The sequence below is a fragment of the Podarcis raffonei genome, chromosome 1 (assembly GCF_027172205.1).
Source record: "Podarcis raffonei isolate rPodRaf1 chromosome 1, rPodRaf1.pri, whole genome shotgun sequence".
In the NCBI taxonomy this organism is placed as follows: Eukaryota; Metazoa; Chordata; class Lepidosauria; order Squamata; family Lacertidae; genus Podarcis; species Podarcis raffonei.
Window position 1 is genome coordinate 107,571,620 of NC_070602.1, and position 21,952 is coordinate 107,593,571.

The following is a 21,952-nucleotide window of genomic DNA, read 5'->3' on the forward strand; positions in this document are numbered from 1 at the left end:
GCTGGTTTAGGTTTTCAAACATCTCGCTTCAAAGAGGCTGCATTTCCCTGGATGAAACTGTGGGCAGACATGTAGGCTGTGCACAAATGATGATAGTTTTGTAGCGCTGTCATTGCCAACATGTCCCACCTCAGTGTCTGTTCAAACCATACCCTGGAAAAAGCTGAAGCAAGATCCCAGAAGCCTAACCAGCATGTCTGAAATGTTTTCATTTGAACAGATGGGGGAGAAACTCATTTAGTTCACATTTTAATGCAAGCCCATCCAATTTGTGCCCTTTTCCTGCTCCAGTTTGTCCTCTTAAAATTGCACATGCACACACATACACACCCCAGCTGCTTTTTCTCCTTGTCTGGAAAAAATATTGCCTTTCCCTTTATGGGTTGCAAAGCAACTGGTGTACGTATGTGTGTGATTTTGATCAAATGAACAGCAGCAAAGAAAATGATTTCATTGCATAGCGCTTAGGTTTTTGGTTGCTGTCTTTGAATCTGCTTTTCAGTAAAACAACAACAACAACAACAACAACAACAACAACAACAACAACAACAACAACAACAGGGATATAAACATGCAATTGCAAACCAAGAGTCCTTTGAACTCTAAGCATCCCATCCGTCAGAGCAACTTGACATAGAAACTGTCCTCTTCAACATCCACTTAAAATACATTTGGCTCTTATGTAGTTATATAACACTATGCTACCTCTCTTTCAGCAATGAAGTCGCAGTTTGTATTTTATGTGCAACTGCTTCGTTTCACAGGTCAGTGTGTGTGTGTGTGTGTGTGTGTGTGTGTGTGTGTATTATTGCTCATATAATCCAAAGCATGAGGGATCTAAAGCAAGTTTTCTGTAAAACTACGTTAGAAATGCTACAGACTAGCTTCCACAGCCAAATCCAGATGCTGTCAAACCATTACACTTGCCCAAAAAGGGTGGAAATGGTTGCTCTATGAATCTATACCACATTGAATTGAATAATTAATGGATTTTAACATGAGACTGCATTATACAGAAATGTATAATGGCATGAATGTGAAACCAGAAAGTCTCCTTGGGCCAAAAAACAAAAATAAATAAATATGTATTCAGTACAGGCCCCTAAGGCCATCAAAAGTCAAGAGACACATTCCTCTCCCTGTACCATTATCAATGTACATTTTTTAGCAATCAAAAGCAGATTTACATACCATGTTCATGTCAATGCCATTTGTGTATGTCCATGCATGCTGAAAATATTCTTCAAGCCGCTGCCTCAGTGGGTTGGGAATTTGATGAAAGCGTATAAACTCTTTTACACGCAACATCTGCATGTGATACCGTGCAGTCCCTGAATACAGTCTTTGGATTATTGCGGATACATTTCCAAAAATGCTTGCATACATTAATGCTGGGATCAAACAAACAAACAAACAAACAGTTAGATAATATCACCATACTGGTTGTTATAACTTCAAAAAATTAACAGTAAGCCCAAATTAGATTTTATAAGGTCTTGAGCTTTGTTGTCTGAGGCCGGGGGCAGGAATCTTGTTAGAATAAAGTTATAAACTGGAAGAAAAAAGCAAAATGTCCATATCTTGTGAACCGCTGTGAGATCTTTTGATCTAATAAATGAATAATAAATAAAATAAAATATATGCTAATGAACTTCAACGGTAGCCATGACTGCAGATGTACAATGGGTTGTTTTTACTCGTTGGATTTTCTGCGGAAAAAGGAAATCCAGATTAAATGTAAATTATTATTTTTTAAAAAAATACCAGCTGGTATTTTGATGGCAACGATGTCATATGGATGATGCTATAAAACATTTGTGTGCATCAAATGCTCTGATTTCACAATAAACTCTCATCTGGAGGCTCACTTAAACTGCTTAACTTAGAATCAGTTGTGCTACTTGTTGAAGTGGTTATGGAGAGTTAAAGAGCAGGGAATGGAATGGAGAGTTTTAGGGGAAACAAGTCAATAGAACAGAATGACTGTATCAACGTCTCCGATACGTAGACAAGGAATTCAGAACTGTTATCTCCAAATGTTGTATTTTGTAATTTTGTTCGAAGTGGAACAGATTCCCACGAGAGGTGGCGGACTCTCCTTCCTTGGAGGTTTTTAAGCAGAGTTTGGATGGTCGTCTGTCATTTATGAAGGACGTGTGATCCAGAATTGGCCTCCACAGTCACTTACAGACTCATTGTTAAAACCGTGTTTATGGAAGACAATCTTACTCGGCTACGAGTGATCGCCAAAGAAGAAAAGAAGAATAATGAAGTAGCAGAGATTCCTACACTGAAAGGGGTTGGTCTCCTCCAGCTCTACAACTCTACGATTCTATATTATAGGTATATTTACAATCACTTTGGATATATGATTGGTCTACTGAATGTGGCATACGGTTTGAAGAAGCTTTTAAAAAAATCATTAAATAACAATTTCATCCTGAATTGGACAATGCAGATTTATTTTTATTATTATTTTGGAAACTGTAATTCACAAACTGCCAAGCATTGTTGGTTTTAATTTGGCTGCCTTAAACACAAGTGTTTTCTGGTAATGTGAGTTATGTCTTTCCAGACTGCTGCCATGATATTACACTGCCATGTTGCTTATAGGAGGGTACCACCTTTTACTTACTAACTTTGTTTCCTTTGCCCTTAACAGCAGCTTGACTGGCAGAAATTAAACAACTTCCCTCGGTATTTCTCCCTGAGCCAGGAGAAGTTTTTAACTTGTGTAAAAATGGTGGCAATTTTAAACCCAGCAGCACAAAATTTTGCCACATTACGTCAGGTGTATGAAGTGACCTTAACTTTCTGAAGCTGCAAACCTTAGCATTCGACTCGCTTCAGTGCTACTTGCTGGCTAGAATCCAGTTATTTCAGTTTGATTGGTTTATATGTCAGGCTGATTTAGACCTAACAGGGATTTTATGGCGTCCTTTATACCATCCGCCCCAAATACAATTTAGCAGATTTAATTTCTGGTTAAAATTGTTTATGCTAATGCAATGTACTTTCTTTTAATTAAAAAAAAAAAGCCAACAAGCAACAGATGCCGTATTACTATTTTATAATTGTCATTTTGATTCTAATATTTCTTTTATTTCTAGACACAAAGGGAACAGAGAGTTCTTTTATTTTCAAGGTGGGGTTGGGGAGGATTGGCTACTGTGAAGAAGCTCCCTTTAATGTACTAAAGCCATAGAACTTCAATGAGAATTTTAATGTTCTACCTTGATTACCGATTCCTAAAACGAACGCTTTTTAATTTTTTTAAAGAAACTCTTACAAAAGAAAGGGAAAAAGACCAGTGGCTCCTAAAATGACAGCAGAGCCACCAACATCCTCAACCTTTATGGTTCACTCTCTCCGTCTCAGGACCTGAGAGGGCTGCCATCTGTCCGGAATTTCCTGGACATATCCAGAACACTGCAGTCGGAAGCAGTATCCAGGAGGAAATCAGAAAAATGTAAGGGGAAATCCGGACACATGTCAACCCATGTTGACATGCCAATGAATTGCAGAGCTGGAAGGGATCCTCAGGGTCATCTAGTCCAGCCCCCTGCAAAACAGGAATCTTTTGTCCAACCCATAATCCTGAGATTAAAAGTCTCATTTTCTACTGACTGAGCTATGTTGAATTTAGGGGACTGAACAACCTTAGGGCCCAATCTTACATGTTTACCTGGGAATAAGTTCCATTGAACTCACCAGGACTTTACTCCCAAGTAGACACATGTTGAATTGTACAGTGGTACCTCAGGTTAAGTACTTAATTTGTTCCAGAGGTCTGTTCTTAACCTGAAACTGTTCTTAACCTGAAGCACCACTTTAGCTAATGGGGCCTCCTGCTGCCGCCGCGCCGCTGGAGCACAATTTCTGTTCTCATCCTGAAGCAAAGTTCTTAACCCGAGGTACTATTTCTGGGTTAGCGAAGTCTGTAACCTGAAGCGCATGTAACCTGAAGCATATGTAACCCGAGGTACCACTGTACTGTTAATGGGTAGCAATGAGTTCAGAGCTGGGTGCAAGAGGACACCCTCAGGTGCTGCCTTCAGAAACAGCTCAGCTTGAAACTCCGGTTCCCCTCCAGCTCCACTTCCTGGGTCATGTTGTCTTACATGCCCTTCCTCTGTGACACAATTCATTTCTCAGCACCGACGTTCATTAATTAGGCCTCTCTAAAGTGCAGCTTCGTCTCATCCGTTTCCACTTCTAATCATTTCCATTTATCCACATCAGTTCTTGAGAGACGTCTGCTCAGTCGATCAAATCTGTCATTTATTCATGCAGTGGATTTGACAGACTTAGCATTATCTCCAAGAATGAAAGCCGAGAAAATCAATGGAAAAATTATTTATTCTCTCCTCTCTGTAAAAAACAAACTCCTTTTTCCATTCCCACATGCATACACATGGCACTTTTGTTTACTGCGAGAACTGCTACTAATATAAACAATCGTCACTGCTGAGGGCAGAAGGGAAAGATAAAGCTTTTTGACTTGACTTCACAAAGAGAGCCATTCCAATTTCCTGAAGAAGGGAGTTGTGGGGCTGCAACAGTAAAGGGCCTGCTTCTTTGAAGCCTGTAATTTAGTCTCAACATGCATTAGATTCAGTTGCAAGGTCTAAACAGTAGTTGGATGTTCACAAAGAAGAAGGTGTTCCTTGAAATAATCAGAGATAATTCATGTGACCATCCAGTTTGCAGTAAGGAATTAAGCAAAATTAATGAGAGGAATTCCACGTGCACAAAGCCTTTACACCAATAAAGAGGATTTCCTTTAAAACATGATGGGTAAATGGAATTAGCATACAGAAATCTGTTTTATTCTTAATTATATATTGAGTGGAGAGCTGGAATTGAAGGGAAGGGCAGTTCTGGCCTATCAGTTATTTTAAAGGGTAGGCCCACCCTACCTAGACATTATTGTGGGGGTCTCAGTATTTAAGAGTTGCCATATGTCTGGAATTTCCCCGACATATTTGGAATACTGCAGTTGGCAGCAGTGTCCAGGTGGAAATCAGCAAAATGTCTGGGAAAATCCGGATGTATGGCAGCCCATGTAGGCAGTGCTGTTTTTGCCGATTTCCCAACAACTTTGGGCAATCTCAACAACTTTGCCAGAAGAAAGCTCAACAACTTTTCTGTCTGGATTTTCACTGTTTGAAATATGGCAACCCTAAGTATTTAGCATTTAACTTGTTATCATTTAAGAGACACAATAGAAATATTTACAAAACTAACAGAGTTTATTTTAAAAATCTGATTGAACTGAAATGTTGTTGGTGATATCACACTTTAGTCATACTGATTAGACCCATTACAATCAACAGACTTGACTTAGTTAAATGTACTTATTTCAGTGGGTCTGGGTATGACTCAGCTATGTATCTAAATCTAATATCACACACACTTATCTGCAGCAGACTCCAGAACACTTCAGGTTTTTTTGTGTGTGATTATACGTTTGTTTGGTTTTCATCAGACTGCATGCTTAATATGGAATTATGGTCTCTTAGGAGGCACAGTTTGATATAAGGAGTTGGGTGCCTCACTCCTTCTTCTCGGGTTCGAATTCCACCCCTGGTAGTATGATCATATAAAATAGAACTAATCGAGTTTTTAAAAAAATAAACATTGCTGCTTATAGCACAATAGGACTTAGATATATAGGTGCATCAATGTGTTTTTCATTATTTCTGCACACCTGTTTGTGCAGCCTCTTGTTATTTGCCTCACATTTCTCTCACCTTGACAGCCTTCAAGAGGAAGCCTGAAGGGGGTTTCATGTGGGAAGAAAACATGATTCCATTTGAAGCAAATGCCCACTTAGAAGAGATCCCTGTGATCTTAAAGGAATCTAGCCCATGTTTTATGTTTCCCAGTTTACCGCAGTCTGGAGCAGTTCCAGCCTAAGTTTTACAAAAAGTTCAGGAGCTCTAAGAGACTTAGGACTCAGCTAGATAGGTAAAGAAAAAGTGATTTTTATGTGTTGTATATGTGATATATCATATCACAGACAGTGCTGTGGAGCCCCGTTTTCCTCTACCTGTTTTCTCTGTTTAAATTTACAACGCATTTACAACGCATTTAACTGAAACGCTTCCCTTTGATGTGTCTAGATCTAGCCTAGGCCCTGAGGTGATTGCAGTGATAGATTTCCTTTGCCATTTTTTATTCTTTTGAGGATTTTAATTGACAATTAATTGTCCTGTCAAAAAACACACTCTACTTTCAGAGTGGACTCCATCTAATAGCCCTTCATGGATTACGCTGCCACAGAAGCCACTAGAAGCTTCTCTAAGTCAAGGAAGAATGGAAAGAAAAGTAGTTAAGGCTCTCCATAAGCAATTCACACATTTTCACATTTGCTTGAATATGTGCCACGGTTGGAGCTGAAGAGAAATAAAGTGATATCAGCTATGTGCCACAGGCTGCCTTCCCTCAGCAGTGTCAAGAGAACCAAGCCTGACCTACTTTACCCGGCTCATATCTTTCTAGAATATTCCCTGTAGCAAAAGTATGATGACTAGAGCAGAGGGAATACAGAGAGGAAATAGAGTACACCAGACATAGCACCGTAATGGTGTGTCCTCTTTAACACTTGGACTGCAGGCTTCCAAACTTCCAACACATTCTTCAAGTATTCTTGAAATGAATGAAACACAAGCAAAAACACTTCCCTGTCAAAAACAGCAGTTTTAAAAATGAAACTTCTAAAACAATGTTTGCAGTCTCAAGCTCAACCCTTTGAAAGGGCCATAAGGTGGTTACTTTCCGCACAGATATATAACGGAGAAGCACTGCATGTTTGGGATATATTGTATATATATTTAAATTAAAGGTTCCACCCCACATGCCCTAGTGACATGGACACCATCAGCAGTTGGTTAAATGATTTTGATATCATCAACCTTCTCGTATACATCCTGAAATGTTTTAAGATCGTCAGAGGAGTCTCAACTTAGAGTCCTGTGACCTTCGAAGGTTACGAAGAATAAGGACTTCCTGGGGGTTGCCCAGCCTCAATGTTATGGAACTTGCTCCCTACAAAAACCTATCTAGCCTGCTCCTTAATGTGTTTCCATAGGATGGCATGGTTTTTAGACACTTAACAATCTTCTGCCTGTCAGCATTTTCATCCCTCCCATTGCAAGGATCACCAGCTCATGTTTGTTTTACTTTCTGTCTGAGAGAAAGGAGGGGCAGAAGCTACTCTTCCAGACTTCCGTCCCTAGTACTGTGAGGTTTTTTCTTTGATCTGTCTAGAGAGAAGATGGCAGTATGAGAGAGCTGTTTCTCTCGTACATGTTTGTTATGTTCTTTTATTTGTTTAATTAGAAGAAATAAATTAGGTATGCAGCAAAACCTCCACAGCTTTGCTTCCGTTACTCTGCTGCATTTGAGGTGCTCACTTGAGCAAATGTGAGTCCACAGCACCAGGACCTATTCCTCGGGAATGCTGTGTTGCTGTTCCTATGTTCCTGTGATTGGAAGGTCAGAGAAGGTGCTTCCAACACCCAGCCCATGCAGGCGCTGAAGATGGGTGCATGGAAACTGCTCCCCCCGCCCCCCACCACCTCCAACAGCCTCCACTGATAAGGAAATGACATGACTTTTTTTGAAGACTGAAGTTTGTTTCCGATATTCTTTTGTGCGCAATGAGAACATGTAAGTTTTACTGGTGGCATGCTCTGCCACCAAGCTAATAATGTTCATTTGAGCATCGACAGGCACCACTATTAGGGAGCCCCATGAACATGACGAATGCATGAAAAGAGCTCCATCATACATCTTATAAGAAATGGTTAGTGTAAGTTGTCAATAGAATAGGCTTCATTCCTATATACCACAGGCACAAACATCTACAGCGCACTCCTCAATGAGCAGGGAAGAAAATGCAGAGGAGTAGATATCGGCCTTAATTAAAGTGGTTTGGGGGGGGGCAGGGGCAGGGAGGCTTTCAGATAAAATTGCATCTAAAAGCAGCACCTAAAAGAGCAAAGCTGATTGGGGTAAATTATTTTTAAGCTGGGTTACTGAAAGGATCAACAGAAGACATACGGGATATTCCAAATAGTTGGTTTTACAAGGGATACTCCAGAGAAAAATAAAGAGGGATAACACACATACTAGGGCAGGGGTGTGGGATTTGTGCCCCCTGTGGATATTTTTAGACTCTAATTCACATAACCACTGCTATTTTTCTAGAAAAAGAGGTGCCGGAACTTACAATGAACACCTCCCCCGTTCTCTTAGAATGGCAATGGTGGCAGGCTGAGAGGTGCCAGAACTGAGTTCCAGTGAGTTTCGGATGAAAAAAAAAGCTCTGCTCATAACCCCAACCAGCATGACCAATGGTCAGGGATGATGGGAGTTGTACTCCGGCAACATCCAGAGGGCCACAGTTTGCCTAACCCTTTAGTAAGGAGAGAACTCAACTGAGTCCAGGGAGCCTTACATCAAGCATGCTTAGGGTTGCAAAGCATGCAAATTGTTCTACTCCTTTACAAGATAGATTCTAAATGTGACCCAGCCCATAGAGACACTATAAAGGGGTATTTGGCAGTGCTTAATTTCTAAAAATGCAAGTTATCAGTACTGAATATAAACCGGAATTCACATTCATTCACCCCAATTTCCATCCATTTTCAGGTTGTTTAGTACTTAGGGACATGCATTCTGCATTCAGGGGCATTTTTGTATCTATTATGACTTGACACATTTTGCTCCTGTGCCCTGACATTGAAGACAAGCTGCAGGGTTAAACACAGATAAGCTCAGGTTTTTTGGGGGGTGGGAGGGGGACTAGATGAAAAGCAAGCTAGAAGGCTTTCCTTATGGGAATCTTATCTATGAGCTGAGGAGACCTTACCTTGCGTACAGTGGGCTTTCCTTCTTTCCTTTACCCAAATTCTTTTCTCTCTCACACATTTAAGATATGGAAATGCTGTAGTGTTCACTATTCACCAGTAAGGGGGTTGAGGCAGGGGAAAGTGAAAAACGCAGAAGGGTTCCTACTTACAGCCAATCAACATGACGCAGATGGAAAAGATTTTCTCTGAGTTGGTGTTTGGAGACACATTTCCAAATCCGACGCTGGTCAGGCTGCTGAAGGTGAAATAAAGTGCTGTGACGTATTTGTCCTTGATAGATGGTCCAGAGCTGCTATCACTCCGGTTATAATGCTTTCCCAGTTGCTGTCCCAGGGAATCCAACCAGCCGATTTTACGAGCCAGGTAATCCCTTTCGACGTTCCCAATGGCGTACCAGATGCAAGCCAGCCAGTGAGCAATGAGGGCAAATATGCACATAAGTAACATCAGAACAGCAGCACCGTATTCAGAGTATCTATCCAGTTTCCGTGCGACCCTCACCAAACGGAGAAGTCTAGCTGTCTTCAGAAGGCCAATCAGGGTTGTTGTCTGCAGGAGCAAAATAATAATAATAATAATAATAATAATAATAATAATAATAATAATAACAACAACAACAACAACAACAATAATATAATGCAATTTAAGAACAGCGAACGGTTTCTCAAATTCCCCAACAAGCTGTGGAAAACCACCAAGGTGACTGCAGCAGTGAATATTTGTACTTTTAATACAGTGGTACCTCGGTTGTCAAACGTAATCCATTCCAGAGGACCATTCGGCTTCCAAAACGTATGACAACTGAGGCGTAATGGGTGATCAGCAAATTCTATTGAGAAAAATGGAGAAATGCGCCTCAGAAGCTGTTTGACTTCTGAGGCACGTTTGAAAATGGAAGCATTCTCTTCCAGGTTTTCAGCGTTCGGGTTCCAAATTGTTCGGCTTCTGAGATGCTCAAAAACCGAGGCTCCACTGTATATAGATTTAGAAATAAATAAATAAAGGAATTTCCCACTACGAGGATTTCTTCACAGAAATTAGGAGACGCAAGTTGGGATTAGATGAGCTACTTCAGGCAACCCCTACGGGTGTATTAAGGGTCCACTAAACACTGTGTGTCTTAGTTCTAAACAGACATGCGCAGGATTGCAATGCCATTTATTATTTAATGTTTTTTCAGTATAGCTCAGGGCAGCTTGCATAAAATTCCTAGGAGGCCTCCTATCCAGGAAGTAACTAGAGACTACAGATTGCCAGCAAAGTTGACTGATCACATGCATTCAGACCATAGAATAGTGTATGACATTTGCATCTTTAGACAGCTGTTTCCCCACTGTACACAAACAGCTTTTGAATCTCCCTTCTTCTTCTTTTTTAATGGTTTGCCATGTGACATTGGAGGAGAGGATGCTGATTGCTGAGCAATGCACACCCAAAGGCGCATTGGGCACATGGAAATCATAATCATATGCTACTTTCCCACAATGGTGCTCCAAGTGGCACTCAGCATGCCAAACGAACAACAATAAAGAGAACTGTATATATTTTAAGAACAATGTTGAATAATCATAATGTCGATCATAAATACAGAAAATAGATCCATACAAAAAGAGTATAAAAAAGCTAACCTAATTTAGCAGTTTAAAACTAAGCAGGATAAACCACTGCGGAGTTCTTTAAGTCTTCTCAGTTATTAACATCTTTGTCTGCACATAACAACAGCAAACCAGTCCCATTTTCAATAACTTCAGAGTCAACATACAGTGGAGCCTTGGTTCTTGAACTGAATCTGCTCCGGAAGTCCGTTCAACTTCTGAAACCGTTCGAAAACCTTGGCGCAGCGTCCGATTGGCTGCAGGAGCTTCCTGCACGCAAGCTGAAACTACGTTGAACATTTGGCTTCTGAAAAATGCTCAAAAACCAGAACACTTTTCGGTGTTCAGCTGCCAATTTGTTCGTCAACTAAGCCGTTCGAGAACCAAGGCACCATTGTATTATAAACCTGCAAGCCAGAGGTGTATGAGCTACTGTTCCCCACTCCTTCAAGGCTTTTCAGCTGCTTTCCCCAAAGATCCCTCAATGCAGATTATAAACTCCTGGTTGTATCCATGCTAAGCACATGGGAAGCTGCATTATCTACTTCATCCAGGTGTCTCTATACCGACAAGCACCAAACTCTTGATGGTTTTGGATGTGCGTCTTTCCCAGTCCAACTTGCAAGTGCCAAGGGCTGAATGTGGGCTTTTTTTGCAAGCAAAGATTGTGCCCTATCACTGAACAACAGCCCTCCCGATCAAAGGTGCTGAAGCACTCTTAAGCTTCATTGGATTCAATGGGGAGATGTTATATGAATGCTCACACCACTGTCTGACCAGTGTTAGGAACTCAGTGTTAGATCAGATCCAGCTGGGCAGTTCTTGTGCAGTTCAAGCTGACCAGGGCATAAATCCGCCTACCTTAAATGGTCAGATGGCATTGTAGCCTGGCCACAGGCCTGGTCATAGATCCGGCAGCTGGCTGGGGAGGACTGCAGGCCTGCCTGCAGATTGATCTATGGCAGGTGGACCTGGGTCCAGGCATTCCCCAGGGGGTAGGCCCAACCGGCCAATGGGCCTCGCTTGAGTCTGCCCCCTGGGAAATAAGTAGAGGTGAGCCCAGCATCCATCCTCTGTTTTTCTGTCAGTCTATCCATAGGTTGCCATACATCCAGAATTCCCCAGACGTTGAAAATAGTGTCCAGGCGGAATTTCCGAAAATCACGAAAAATGTCCTGGGAAACCCAGGCATATGGCAACTCATGTCAGAAGTGTTGATTTTTTGGCAAATTTCCTAAAACTAAAGCTCAACAATTTTGCCCCCTCACCCCTTTTTTTGAAATATGGCAACCTTATAGGATTCAAATTACATATCTGCACCACTTTCTAATTCTACTGTCGTCAGTCACAGAGCCTTATCCATTATTAACCCTATAATGCTGAACATTATGCAACACTATAAATAGTGACCGCAGGAGCTCCCTCTGCCCTTCAAATCTACTTAGGTGGGATGTGTAATATTAATGGAGAAAGTCAATAATGATGCAAAGTTTGCATATATTCTCCTCCATCATCACCACCACCTCTTTTTATTTCCAGAAAGCATGCATAATACATGATGTTTAACAACCGAAAACATTTAAGGTTCTAGTGGGAGAAATCAGCCTACTAGTTTCCACTAAGTACCATGTTAAAAGTTTGAATAAACCTTTATATATTTTATGCGTTGCTGAATTTAGAACTCAATAATCTTAGCCTTGCAATAAGGGGGAGTGGGAGAGAGAGAAGTATTCCACGGGCCATGTTTGTTGAAAACAACATATTCTATTTATGCTAAATTTTCAACTTCCTTCCTGCAACAGCACAATGTGATAGCTCAGTAATAGCAGCTAACTGTGTCATTACTACATAATGGCAGTGCCAACGCATTAAGAAGCTGGCACAGCCATCGACATCCGCTGTGGGTGTATTTGAAAAGTGTAGTCTAGCTATGAACACTGCCATATTTATTCTAGGCCTCCCCCCACCAAGGCAACATGCATGACTATAGGAGATCTGCCATTAACAGAGTAAAGCACCAAGATAATATTGACAAGGAGAAGTTAAAAAAAGGTGAACAAATAGTGTTACCCTACAAAGGAGGGTGGAATGAAAACGCTGACCCTTCAGCCAAAAGAAGACAAACTCAGCGCGTGGAAAGACTTCCTATCTATCCCTGCAGCATAAATCTAGAGATATCCCAGTGGATATCTCCGAAAAGCTGGGACCAGTTCCTCTTAGGCCCTCTCATGGGTTTGCTTGTGAGGGGGAAAGTTGTAGTTTAATCAATAAACATGTCAGCTGTGAATTAGGACACCCCTAGGTCAAATCTTGTATTTGCAACAAACTCGCTAGGTGGTCTAGGCTAGCCTTCTCTAATGTAATGCCCTCCGAGTGTTTCGGACTTTGGCTGCCCTCAGCCCAGCCAGCATGCCCAATGATCATAGGTGACTGGAGTTGTAGGTCATAACATCAGCAGGGGACCATGGGATTGGGGCCAGTGATACGGAAGCTGTGCCCCGCCAGATACTGTTGGATTCCAACTCCCTTCTCTTTGTAGTCTTTGTTGTAGTCGTGTTTTTAATATTCTGTTGGGAGCCACCCAGAGTGGCTGGGGAGGCCCAACCAGATGGGTGGGGTATAAGTAAAGATAAAGGGTAAAAGGACCCCTGACCATTAGGTCCAGTCGTGACCGACTCTGGGGTTGCGGCGCTCATCTCGCTTTATTGGCCGAGGGAGCCGGCGTACAGCTTCCGGGTCATGTGGCCAGCAGGACTAAGCCACTTCTGGCAAACCAGAGCAGCACACGGAAACGCCGTTTACCTTCCCTACCTATTTATCTACTTGCACTTTGACGTGCTTTCGAACTGCTGGGTTGGCAGGAGCAGGGACCGAGCACCGGGAGCTCACTTCGTCATGGGGATTTGAACCGCCGACCTTCTGATCGGCAAGTCCTATACTCTGTGGTTTAACCCACAGCGCCACCTGCGTCCCTTGGGGTATAAGATAATAATAATAATAATAATAATAATAATAATAATAATAATAATAATAATAATATAGTCCAGCAGGTTCTACATCTTTGGCCTAGGCAGCTCCACTACACACAGTGTAGGAATACCACTAGACCACCAGGTTGCCTATTTAAGCTTGACTGTTGAATTAACTGTGTCGATTCACTATGCCCAAATACAGCACAGCCACCTTCTAGGATGGTTATAAGCACTACTAAGATACTGTGCGTGAAGTATTAACATTTACATTAATTTCAGTGGTAATTTTTTTAAAGCCTACTTTTGGTCACAAATAGAGCAGACATGGCCAAAGACCTTAAAGTTGTTTAATGGTCCAAGGTCTCCCTCACATGCAGAAGTTCTTGGGGAGTGTTTAGGGCTCTTTTGCACCCATAGTATTTTAATGTGTTTATGGGTGCGACCCAACACCCACCCCCTGTAGTCTCTCAAGATATTGCAGTAGACTGTGTTACAAAAGAACTCTAGTCCTCTTGTGACTAGTTAGGCTCCCTCAACCTGGGTTTTTGTCAGTAAGAGGTGAAAAGTAGGGTTGGGCTATTTAGTATGGAGTAATAGTGTTTGGGGTAATAGGAAATGCACAGTTTCCCTCCATGCTCTTAAGCCAGGCTGGGATTGCCTCTATAGGAATGAGAGAGAGACTCATGATGGTGTCCTATTTGCCCATAGAGGTTGTAATACCAGCCCAAGTTAAGCTCCCTTTCAATATTCTTCAACGCTTAATGAAGTTGTCCTCGGTCCCAGTTAAATCAAATTTTGACTTCTAATTTTCTTCCAGAAAATAGAGACATTTATTTATTTTGGAAATAAAAATATTCTGCTACATAACTAAATATCAATTTCTCATTCTTTGCCATCTTTAGGATTAGCAAAGGAAAATGACATTCAAAGCAAACTATGTCTATACCAAGTAATTCCATTTCAGGAACTGTGGTCTTATTCTAGTGCTGAAAAATCCTCTTATCACTTTGAAATCTTTGTGTCGTGTGCTCAACTTGTCGGGATAAAATTTATCCTTCGTGAGTGAGGCGTGTTTTGAAGTGCCCCAAATCCATCATTAGATTATAGTGATCAAAGCATCACACTTGATTCAGCTCAAAATAGACCCACCTTTATCAAGTACTTGATCACAATTAGGTTCTCGGAATACTTATTTCAGTATTGCTAGTTTATGTCTGCCTCCACACCTCCCTTTCTATCTTCTAGAGTTTTAAGGTCAACTCTGGAGACCCTTACTCGAGTTTTCTCATTTTCTGAAGTGAGATAGAGTTGACCAGGGAAAGGGTCTTCTATTGTGTCCTAGTAGTGGAAAGCTTCCTCATGCGAATCTTGTCTGATGGTGACACTGATGGGGATTTTTGGTGCTGGACAGAGAATTTTTTATTTGTCGGGCGCTTTACCATAAACCCTTTCCACCTTTTTTTTTTTTCAAAAAAAGAGTTCAATCTATTTTATTAATATTGTGTCAACAGTACAAATGAGGCTATGCAAAAACATTTTGTGCATTTAAATTTTAAGCTGCAGATCAGTGGTAGATCATCTGCTCTACATCTGCAATGTTCCTGATTGAACTGAGAATGTCAAAAGCCCTGGAAAACCACTGCCAGTAGTTTGATGGATCAAGGATCTGATGAAGTAAAAGAGCTTCTTATGAAAACTGTTCTGAAAGTCTCTGGACTGAAGAGTGGGTTATAAGTCCAGTGGTACCTTGGTTTAAGAACAGTCTAGTTTGAGAACGATTTGGTTTACAAACTCTACAAAACTGGAAGTAGTGTCCCAGTTTGAGAACTTTACCTAGGTCCAAGAACGGAATCCGAACGGTGGGAGGGCACCGGCGGCAGGAGGCCTCATTAGGGAAAGCGCGCCTTGGTTTAAGAACGGTTTCGGTTTAAGAAAGGACTTCTGGAACGGATGAAGTTTGTAAACTGAGGTACCACTGTATTTGCAATGCAACATTCCGTGAACACTGTGCAACATTCCGTGAACACTATTTTGTTTATGCATGTCAGAAGAGAATACAAATGTCTACAGTCCCCATTTCTGACTTCATCCAAAGCTTTCTCTGAACAGAATCTTCACATATAAAAGTTGTATGTGCATAGGCTCTTTCCAATTAGACCTCATGCACACACAGCTTGTAGATACCCAGGGCTAGCTCTCCATTAGGTAGTGTGAGGGGGCTGCCTCAGGCGGCAATGCTGGAGGACAGAGATATGTGTGCTATGCATATGGATGCATTTGGTGGTTGAGCAGGGATCACAAATAGGGACAGGGCTATTGCATCTCAGGTCCAGCTTGTGAGCTTTTTGAGGCATCTAGCTGGCCACTGTGAGAAGAGGATGCTGGACTGACCCAGCAGGGTCACTCTCCTTGGTGTGTCTCCTTCTGAGGCCAGGGAATTCTGATGCATCTGAGTATTGGGAATGATTGACTGACAGAAGCCCTGCTCTGGCATTCATCTGGGTAACAAGGAAGGCATAGAGGAGCCTGTTCAGAGCTACAGCAGCTCCCCAAGGATATCTGTTTCTCAGTTTTGATTACTGAATCCTTCAGTAATGCTAATAGTATTTCAGCCTTCCATTTCCAGAACCCTGGTGCTAAATTGATTTATGATTAGTGGCTCTTTAGCTGAAGGGCAGGTATAAGCTAGGGCCTGATGAAGCAGACTAGCGAATGTATTATGATGCATTAGTCTGTCTGATTGTGGAGCTGCACTTAGGGAGGTATTCCATAGGTATTCAGCTGTTTGGATGAATGCATTCTAATTAACAAAACAAACATGGACCAAAACTGTTTTCTTTCTGATATTGAAAAAAGTTTATTTTTAACCTGACTGTCAGACTTTTGCTTCCGCCCAGGCAGTTTTGCTTCTTCCACATAATTTATTCTCATTTATTCTCTTTCTTTACTGTTCTACATTTTTGTAAACATGCAGAAGAAAGTTACTCTTTTTTTAAGTGGCTTTCATACTATCTCCTGAGAAACACTTTGGGGTCCCCTGGAAGCTGATCAGGGAGTTGTCAGTGACAAAAGCCACAATGATGGCCAGTCTTCCTTCTATGCCAGCTATCTCAATGTTGTGATTCATCTTCCCCTGCAGAGCTAACCCTGCAAAAGGGGTCACCAACATGGTGCCCGTGAGCACAATGGTGCCCTTGGTGCCCACGAGGCATTTGAGCACACACACCCTGCAAATTTGCAACCAGACTAGGTTTAAAGTTTTACCATTAACTAATAAATCTCAAGACAGCTTGGGGCCAGGTTACTTGAGGAAGTGTCTCCTTCCAAACTGACTTGCCTGGTCACCAAGATTTGCTAGTAAGGTCCTTTGGGTTGTGCCACAGCCTGCAGGGGACCATCTTACAGTGACCATAGGGAGGGCCTTCTCCATGGTGGCACCCCTTTTGACTTTTGTCTTTAAGATATGTCACATATGTAAGGAAATAACAATATTGCTTGGAGATGTTCAGTAACAACTTTGCCATAAGCATTCTATTTTAACAAATCTTCAGGCTGTGATGCCCAAATGGTGCTACCAAACCCATTGCTTTTAAGTGAGGCTAAATTAAGGTCATCACAATGACATATATTATTTGGATCAGTTTACCTAGCTGAACTAAGTAACACACAAGCAGAACTGGTATGCATTATGACATGCAACCTTTTGATTATTATCTCCCAGCTGAAAGCCAAGAATTTCTAAGCCTTGGAGGAGCATGCCTAGTGATGCTTTTGAAAATGATGCCATTTCATAAAAAAGGATGGTTGACAGCGTTGTTAGCAGGGGTCTTGTTACTGGATAGGCCTTGAGATAATGGGAAAATCTATTTCTTTTTAAAAGACATCTCCATGACTGAGAATGATCATTAGCGAAAGATATTGCACCATGGACATTTTACATGCGCTACCATTCTTGGTATAAAGGGATTGTCACAGAAATATTAAGGTCAAGAGCACAAGAAATAAAAAGCAGCAATAAAAGGTGAAATCCAGGCCATCACCAAAGATCTCTCACTACCTGTTTAATGTGGCCAGAGCATTATAACATGCAATTCTTCAAGAATTATAGGCATGGATATGTGTGAGCTGATATAGTTTATTTATTTATCACACTTTCAACTCACCCTTCCTCTGAGATCAGGGTGACAAACATAAACGTGTTATATCCCCTTTTATCTTTGCAATAATTCTGTGACGTTGGTTAGGCTGAGAAAGTGTGACAGGCCCAGTGAGTTAGGCTGAGAGACAAGGTCACCCAGTTAACTTAATGGACAAACGAGGTTTATTCCCCCATCCTCCATCTCACACCTGTAGTCAGATATAAAATATATCCAACTTTTAACTGTCAGAAAACATGATGTATGCACAAAGCAGGCGATCTCGTAAATTCTTAGATAGATGCTAGTCATAGTGAGCTTACCTCATCAGAGCCAGATCCAAATATCAGCAGGTCAAAAGGTATTGCAGCAACCATGTCAATTAGGAACCAGCCTTTGAAGTAGTGGATTGCTATTCTTGCTGGGTCACTTACCACTTCTTCATTCTGGTTCACATATGTTGTTCGGAAGTTTATGACAATGTCAATGATAAACATGATATCCACAATTAAGTCTACCATGCTTAGTGGGTTGCATGAATAGCCACACACCCGCCTCTTCTGTTCTTCGCTGTCGTTGAGGAGGAAGGCTGCAGAGTAAGGGGTGAAAATGGCCGTGTAGATCACCAGCAGTAAAATCAGCCAGTCCCAGACTGCTTTGAAAGGACTGTAGTGCAATATAGTAAACTTGTTGATGCGAGGCGTTTGGAGTTTATATTCCGGCAGAACATCTGCTCCCAAGGATAGAACCTAGGGAGATAGAAAGAAAAAGGAAACACACTGTGTAAGGGTAGACTGTTTAGAGCATAAAGGGGGGAAATGAGGGGCCCACTGTATAAAGGATAAGTTATCTAGAATAGAAAGCATATATCCAAATGACATTGTTTTTTAAAGCCAGGATTCGAAGTTCCATTGTGCGAGTGGATCTCTGTTCATGCAGTGAAGAGATACAACCCCAGATCCCCATGTTTTTATCCTGCAAAAACATTTCTCAATCTATGAACTGTTTTCTTGGTACCTTTCAGATTGGTGAAGGGGAAACCCCCTGAACCAGCTTGGATTCAGTCTCCTTTCCCATGGGATATTTTGATTTATTGGAAGCTTTCATGTATTCCCAAACCTAGGTATTGCAGAGATTCATTATGTGATAAGTATGTGCATGTGTGATTCACTGGATTAAGATCCTATACTAGAAAGAAAAACTATGTGCTGGAAGATACATACATACATACATACATACATACATACATACATATGTGTGTGTGTGTGTGTGTGCGTGCGTGAGAGAGAGAGAGAGAGATTTATTATCAAGCACCTTAAATGGCACATTATGTTTGCCAAACCATGAAGAAGCTCTGCATTTGAGAGCAGGGTTCTCTCCCACTTCTGCAGAAAACATTTCATGCTTGTTAAGGTTCATGGGACACACAGCCAGCAATGGAAATTTGAAGCATGGAGCACTGGAACACAGTCTGTGTGGATTTGATATATACAGTGGTACTTCGGATTAAGTACTTAATTCCTTCCGGAGGTCTGTACTTAACCTGAAACTGTTCTTAATCTGAAGCACCGCTTTAGCTAATGGGGCCTCCTGCTGCTGCCGCGCCGCCGGAGCCCGATTTCTGTTCTTAGCCTGAAGCAAAGTTCTTAACCTGAAGCACTATTTCTGGGTTAGCAGAGTCTGTAACCTGGAGCGTATGTAACCTGAAGTGCATGTAACCCGAGGTACCACTGTATACACATTTCAACATATATTTACAGAAGGTATAAACTTGAAAAATATGGAAAGGCTAGAGATAGTTATTCAATAGGAAATACAACAGGTTTTGAGTAGGGCTGTATGGCACAGTCTTCCATTTTGCTTTGGTCTCAATAACTCATATCTATCTGTTGAGAGATAGATACAGATTTAGCTCTAGGTAGATGTAGATATATACCTGTAGATTAAGATTTCAGATTAAAGTGCTTTAGCAAACAGAACTTGGGCTCCTTTTAAAAAAAGTGAACCTCCTTTAATTTAACTTAAAAACACACAAACCTCACACCCTCTCCTTAATCACGTAGACAGCATCATTGGTTGAACAAAAGTGCATACTGTGAAAAACTGGGAGGACACCATGGGTTAATAACCACACTTTTCTTCTGAACAGCACAGTAGGGAATGATTACGTTCTACAGAGATTATAAATTGCTTCTAAGCAGCCATTAAGCAACATGGGCAAGGGTGCCGGGATAAATCTATTATTTATTCCTTTGCACTTAACTAATGGAGGCTGGCTGCACTGGTTCATATAAAAAGCTGAATTGCAGCCTTTTTGCTGCACCTGGAGCCACTCCTTTCCCATGTGTACCACTGTCTGAAAGCTCAAAGAGAGGTGAGTATTTAGGCTCCTCCCTCTCTCCAGGAACCTTTCACTTCTGATCTGTTGTCCCCGCTGCTACTAAACTTACCAACAACTAATCCAGGGACTCACACCCCACTCCTATGGATGAACAAAACAAGTTCAGGGAGCTGAATATTCCTTTCTTTGTAATAAACCCAACCCAGTTCATTGCCCAGTCATGTAGCTTCTCTTTCTTGATCTGCACACATAGTCGTTTGTGCCACTGAAGCCAATGAGGCCTCATAGGACTGGCAAGTGTGGCAGAAACTAGCTCACTAGGGGTTGGAAGCTCTAATGGTGCAAAACTGGAAAAGGAACCCAACTGGGCACCATAGAGAAGTTGTGCTATTGGCTTGGCTTCAAATAATTTGGGTACTCAGGGCGCACAGGGCAGTTCTATACCTCCCGGCTGCTCTCAGATACCAATCCTGCTATAACATACAGTGTTGCTAGATTCTGCACACCAGCGCTCAAATTCGTCGGAGGATGACCTGTGCCACAAACTAGATTTAATGAACATATCAGAGTGCTCTGTAAATTAATAAAGTCTTTTATATAGCAACCTTTTATGCTCTTCCACACCTGCCCAATGCTCCTTCCCTTCTTTTAGCTTCTTTTAAATTATTATAGACTTTTATATTCACCTTCGGTTTTAATACCTTTTAGCTTTTCAGGTTTTAAATGACTGTATCCATTTTAGGCTGGCCTATGACTGTAATAAAGATTTGTATTGTATTGTATAGGGGCTGGAAGCATCTCTTTGCTTATGGCTTCTGTCACTGAATTAGAGGCCCGCCGTTGTAGTCATCAATAGGAACCTATTCATTCATGGATTCAAAGACAGGCACAGAACAGTGTCAAGTTTCAAAAATCCCGTTCAGCTATTTAGAAAAGTGATTCAGGAGACTGATAAGATGATGGAGTGTGTGCCCATGGAAAGAAACCCTGAAACATCTTTCACAACCCCTCTTGTATTTCTGAGTTGGCCAGCAGCGGCCAGAGTTGCATTCTGTAGTGAATTTTGAGGAAGAAGATCTAACAACCAGATTGCACAACCACCTCTGATGCTGTCGCATGAACCTTCCTGGATTATGAGCAGATGCAGATGATTTCTAAATGCCTCTCCAAATGCACACTTTGGGGAGCCCTGTAGTGGCACCACAGAGAAAGCCAATGAGCACAGCATTGTGCACACCTAATTAGCAGCCACACAACTATTTTTCTTTGTGGCACTGCCAGGTGCTTGTTGCAGCAGTTCATCCCATGCCATCGCTACCTGTAGCATCAATGCTAAAAAACATGCAGGAACTGGTGTGGATGTGATGTTTTCGTGTTTGCATGGGTCACATGGAACAGCTCCGAAGAAGGACAGAGTGAAGCCTAATCATATACAGGTAAAGAAATGATATGTTGGCAAAGCCAAGGAACGGCCCACTGCTTTGTAACCCAGGATCCCTTATATTTCACCAGCAGTTCTGAGACTAGTCCTGTAATCCGATGGTCCTGTGGAGAGTGCTCACGAGCCCTGGAGCACCCTCTCCGAGGGCAGAGACACAGGTCTGCCCCTGAAGAGGGAAAGCAGACATTGGATGCCTCTTCCCTCCTTTTCCACAGAAACAGCTCAGGGCTGCAATACCTCAAGGACCGCCTCTTTCCATATGGACCTACCTGGACCCAGAGATCACCTTCTGATGCCCTTTTTTGTATGCCTCCTCCACAAGAGGTCCGCAGGGTGGCAACATGAGAAGGGACCTTTTTCTTCACTGGCTCCCTGTTTGTGGAATGTTCTCCCCAGACATGTTCTCCTGGTGCCTTCATTATACACCTTTAGGCGCCAGGCAAAAACGTTCCTCTTTAGCAAGGCCTTTGGTGGATTGATATTCAATGCATTTTTAAAATGTGTAGGGAGGAGGGGGCTATTGGGTTATTTTTGTTTTTATTATGTATTTTCTGTTTTTATATTGTGCTTCTATGTTGTAACCACCCC

General features: G+C 41.8%; 1 protein-coding gene across 10 annotated transcripts in view; it reads right to left on the reverse strand.

Moving 5' to 3' along the window:
- Window positions 1–21,952, reverse strand: part of KCNH7 (potassium voltage-gated channel subfamily H member 7) — a 253,924-nt gene that overhangs the window by 34,889 nt on the left and 197,083 nt on the right. For all 10 annotated transcript variants that reach the window (XM_053408426.1, XM_053408431.1, XM_053408419.1 and 7 more), the window contains 3 exons: window positions 17,906–18,331; window positions 9,029–9,428; window positions 1,192–1,391 (listed from right to left, as the gene is read on the reverse strand). In XM_053408426.1, the coding sequence (XP_053264401.1) occupies window positions 1,192–1,391; window positions 9,029–9,428; window positions 17,906–18,331 (1,026 nt within the window). The remainder of the gene's footprint in view (window positions 1–1,191; window positions 1,392–9,028; window positions 9,429–17,905; window positions 18,332–21,952) is intronic.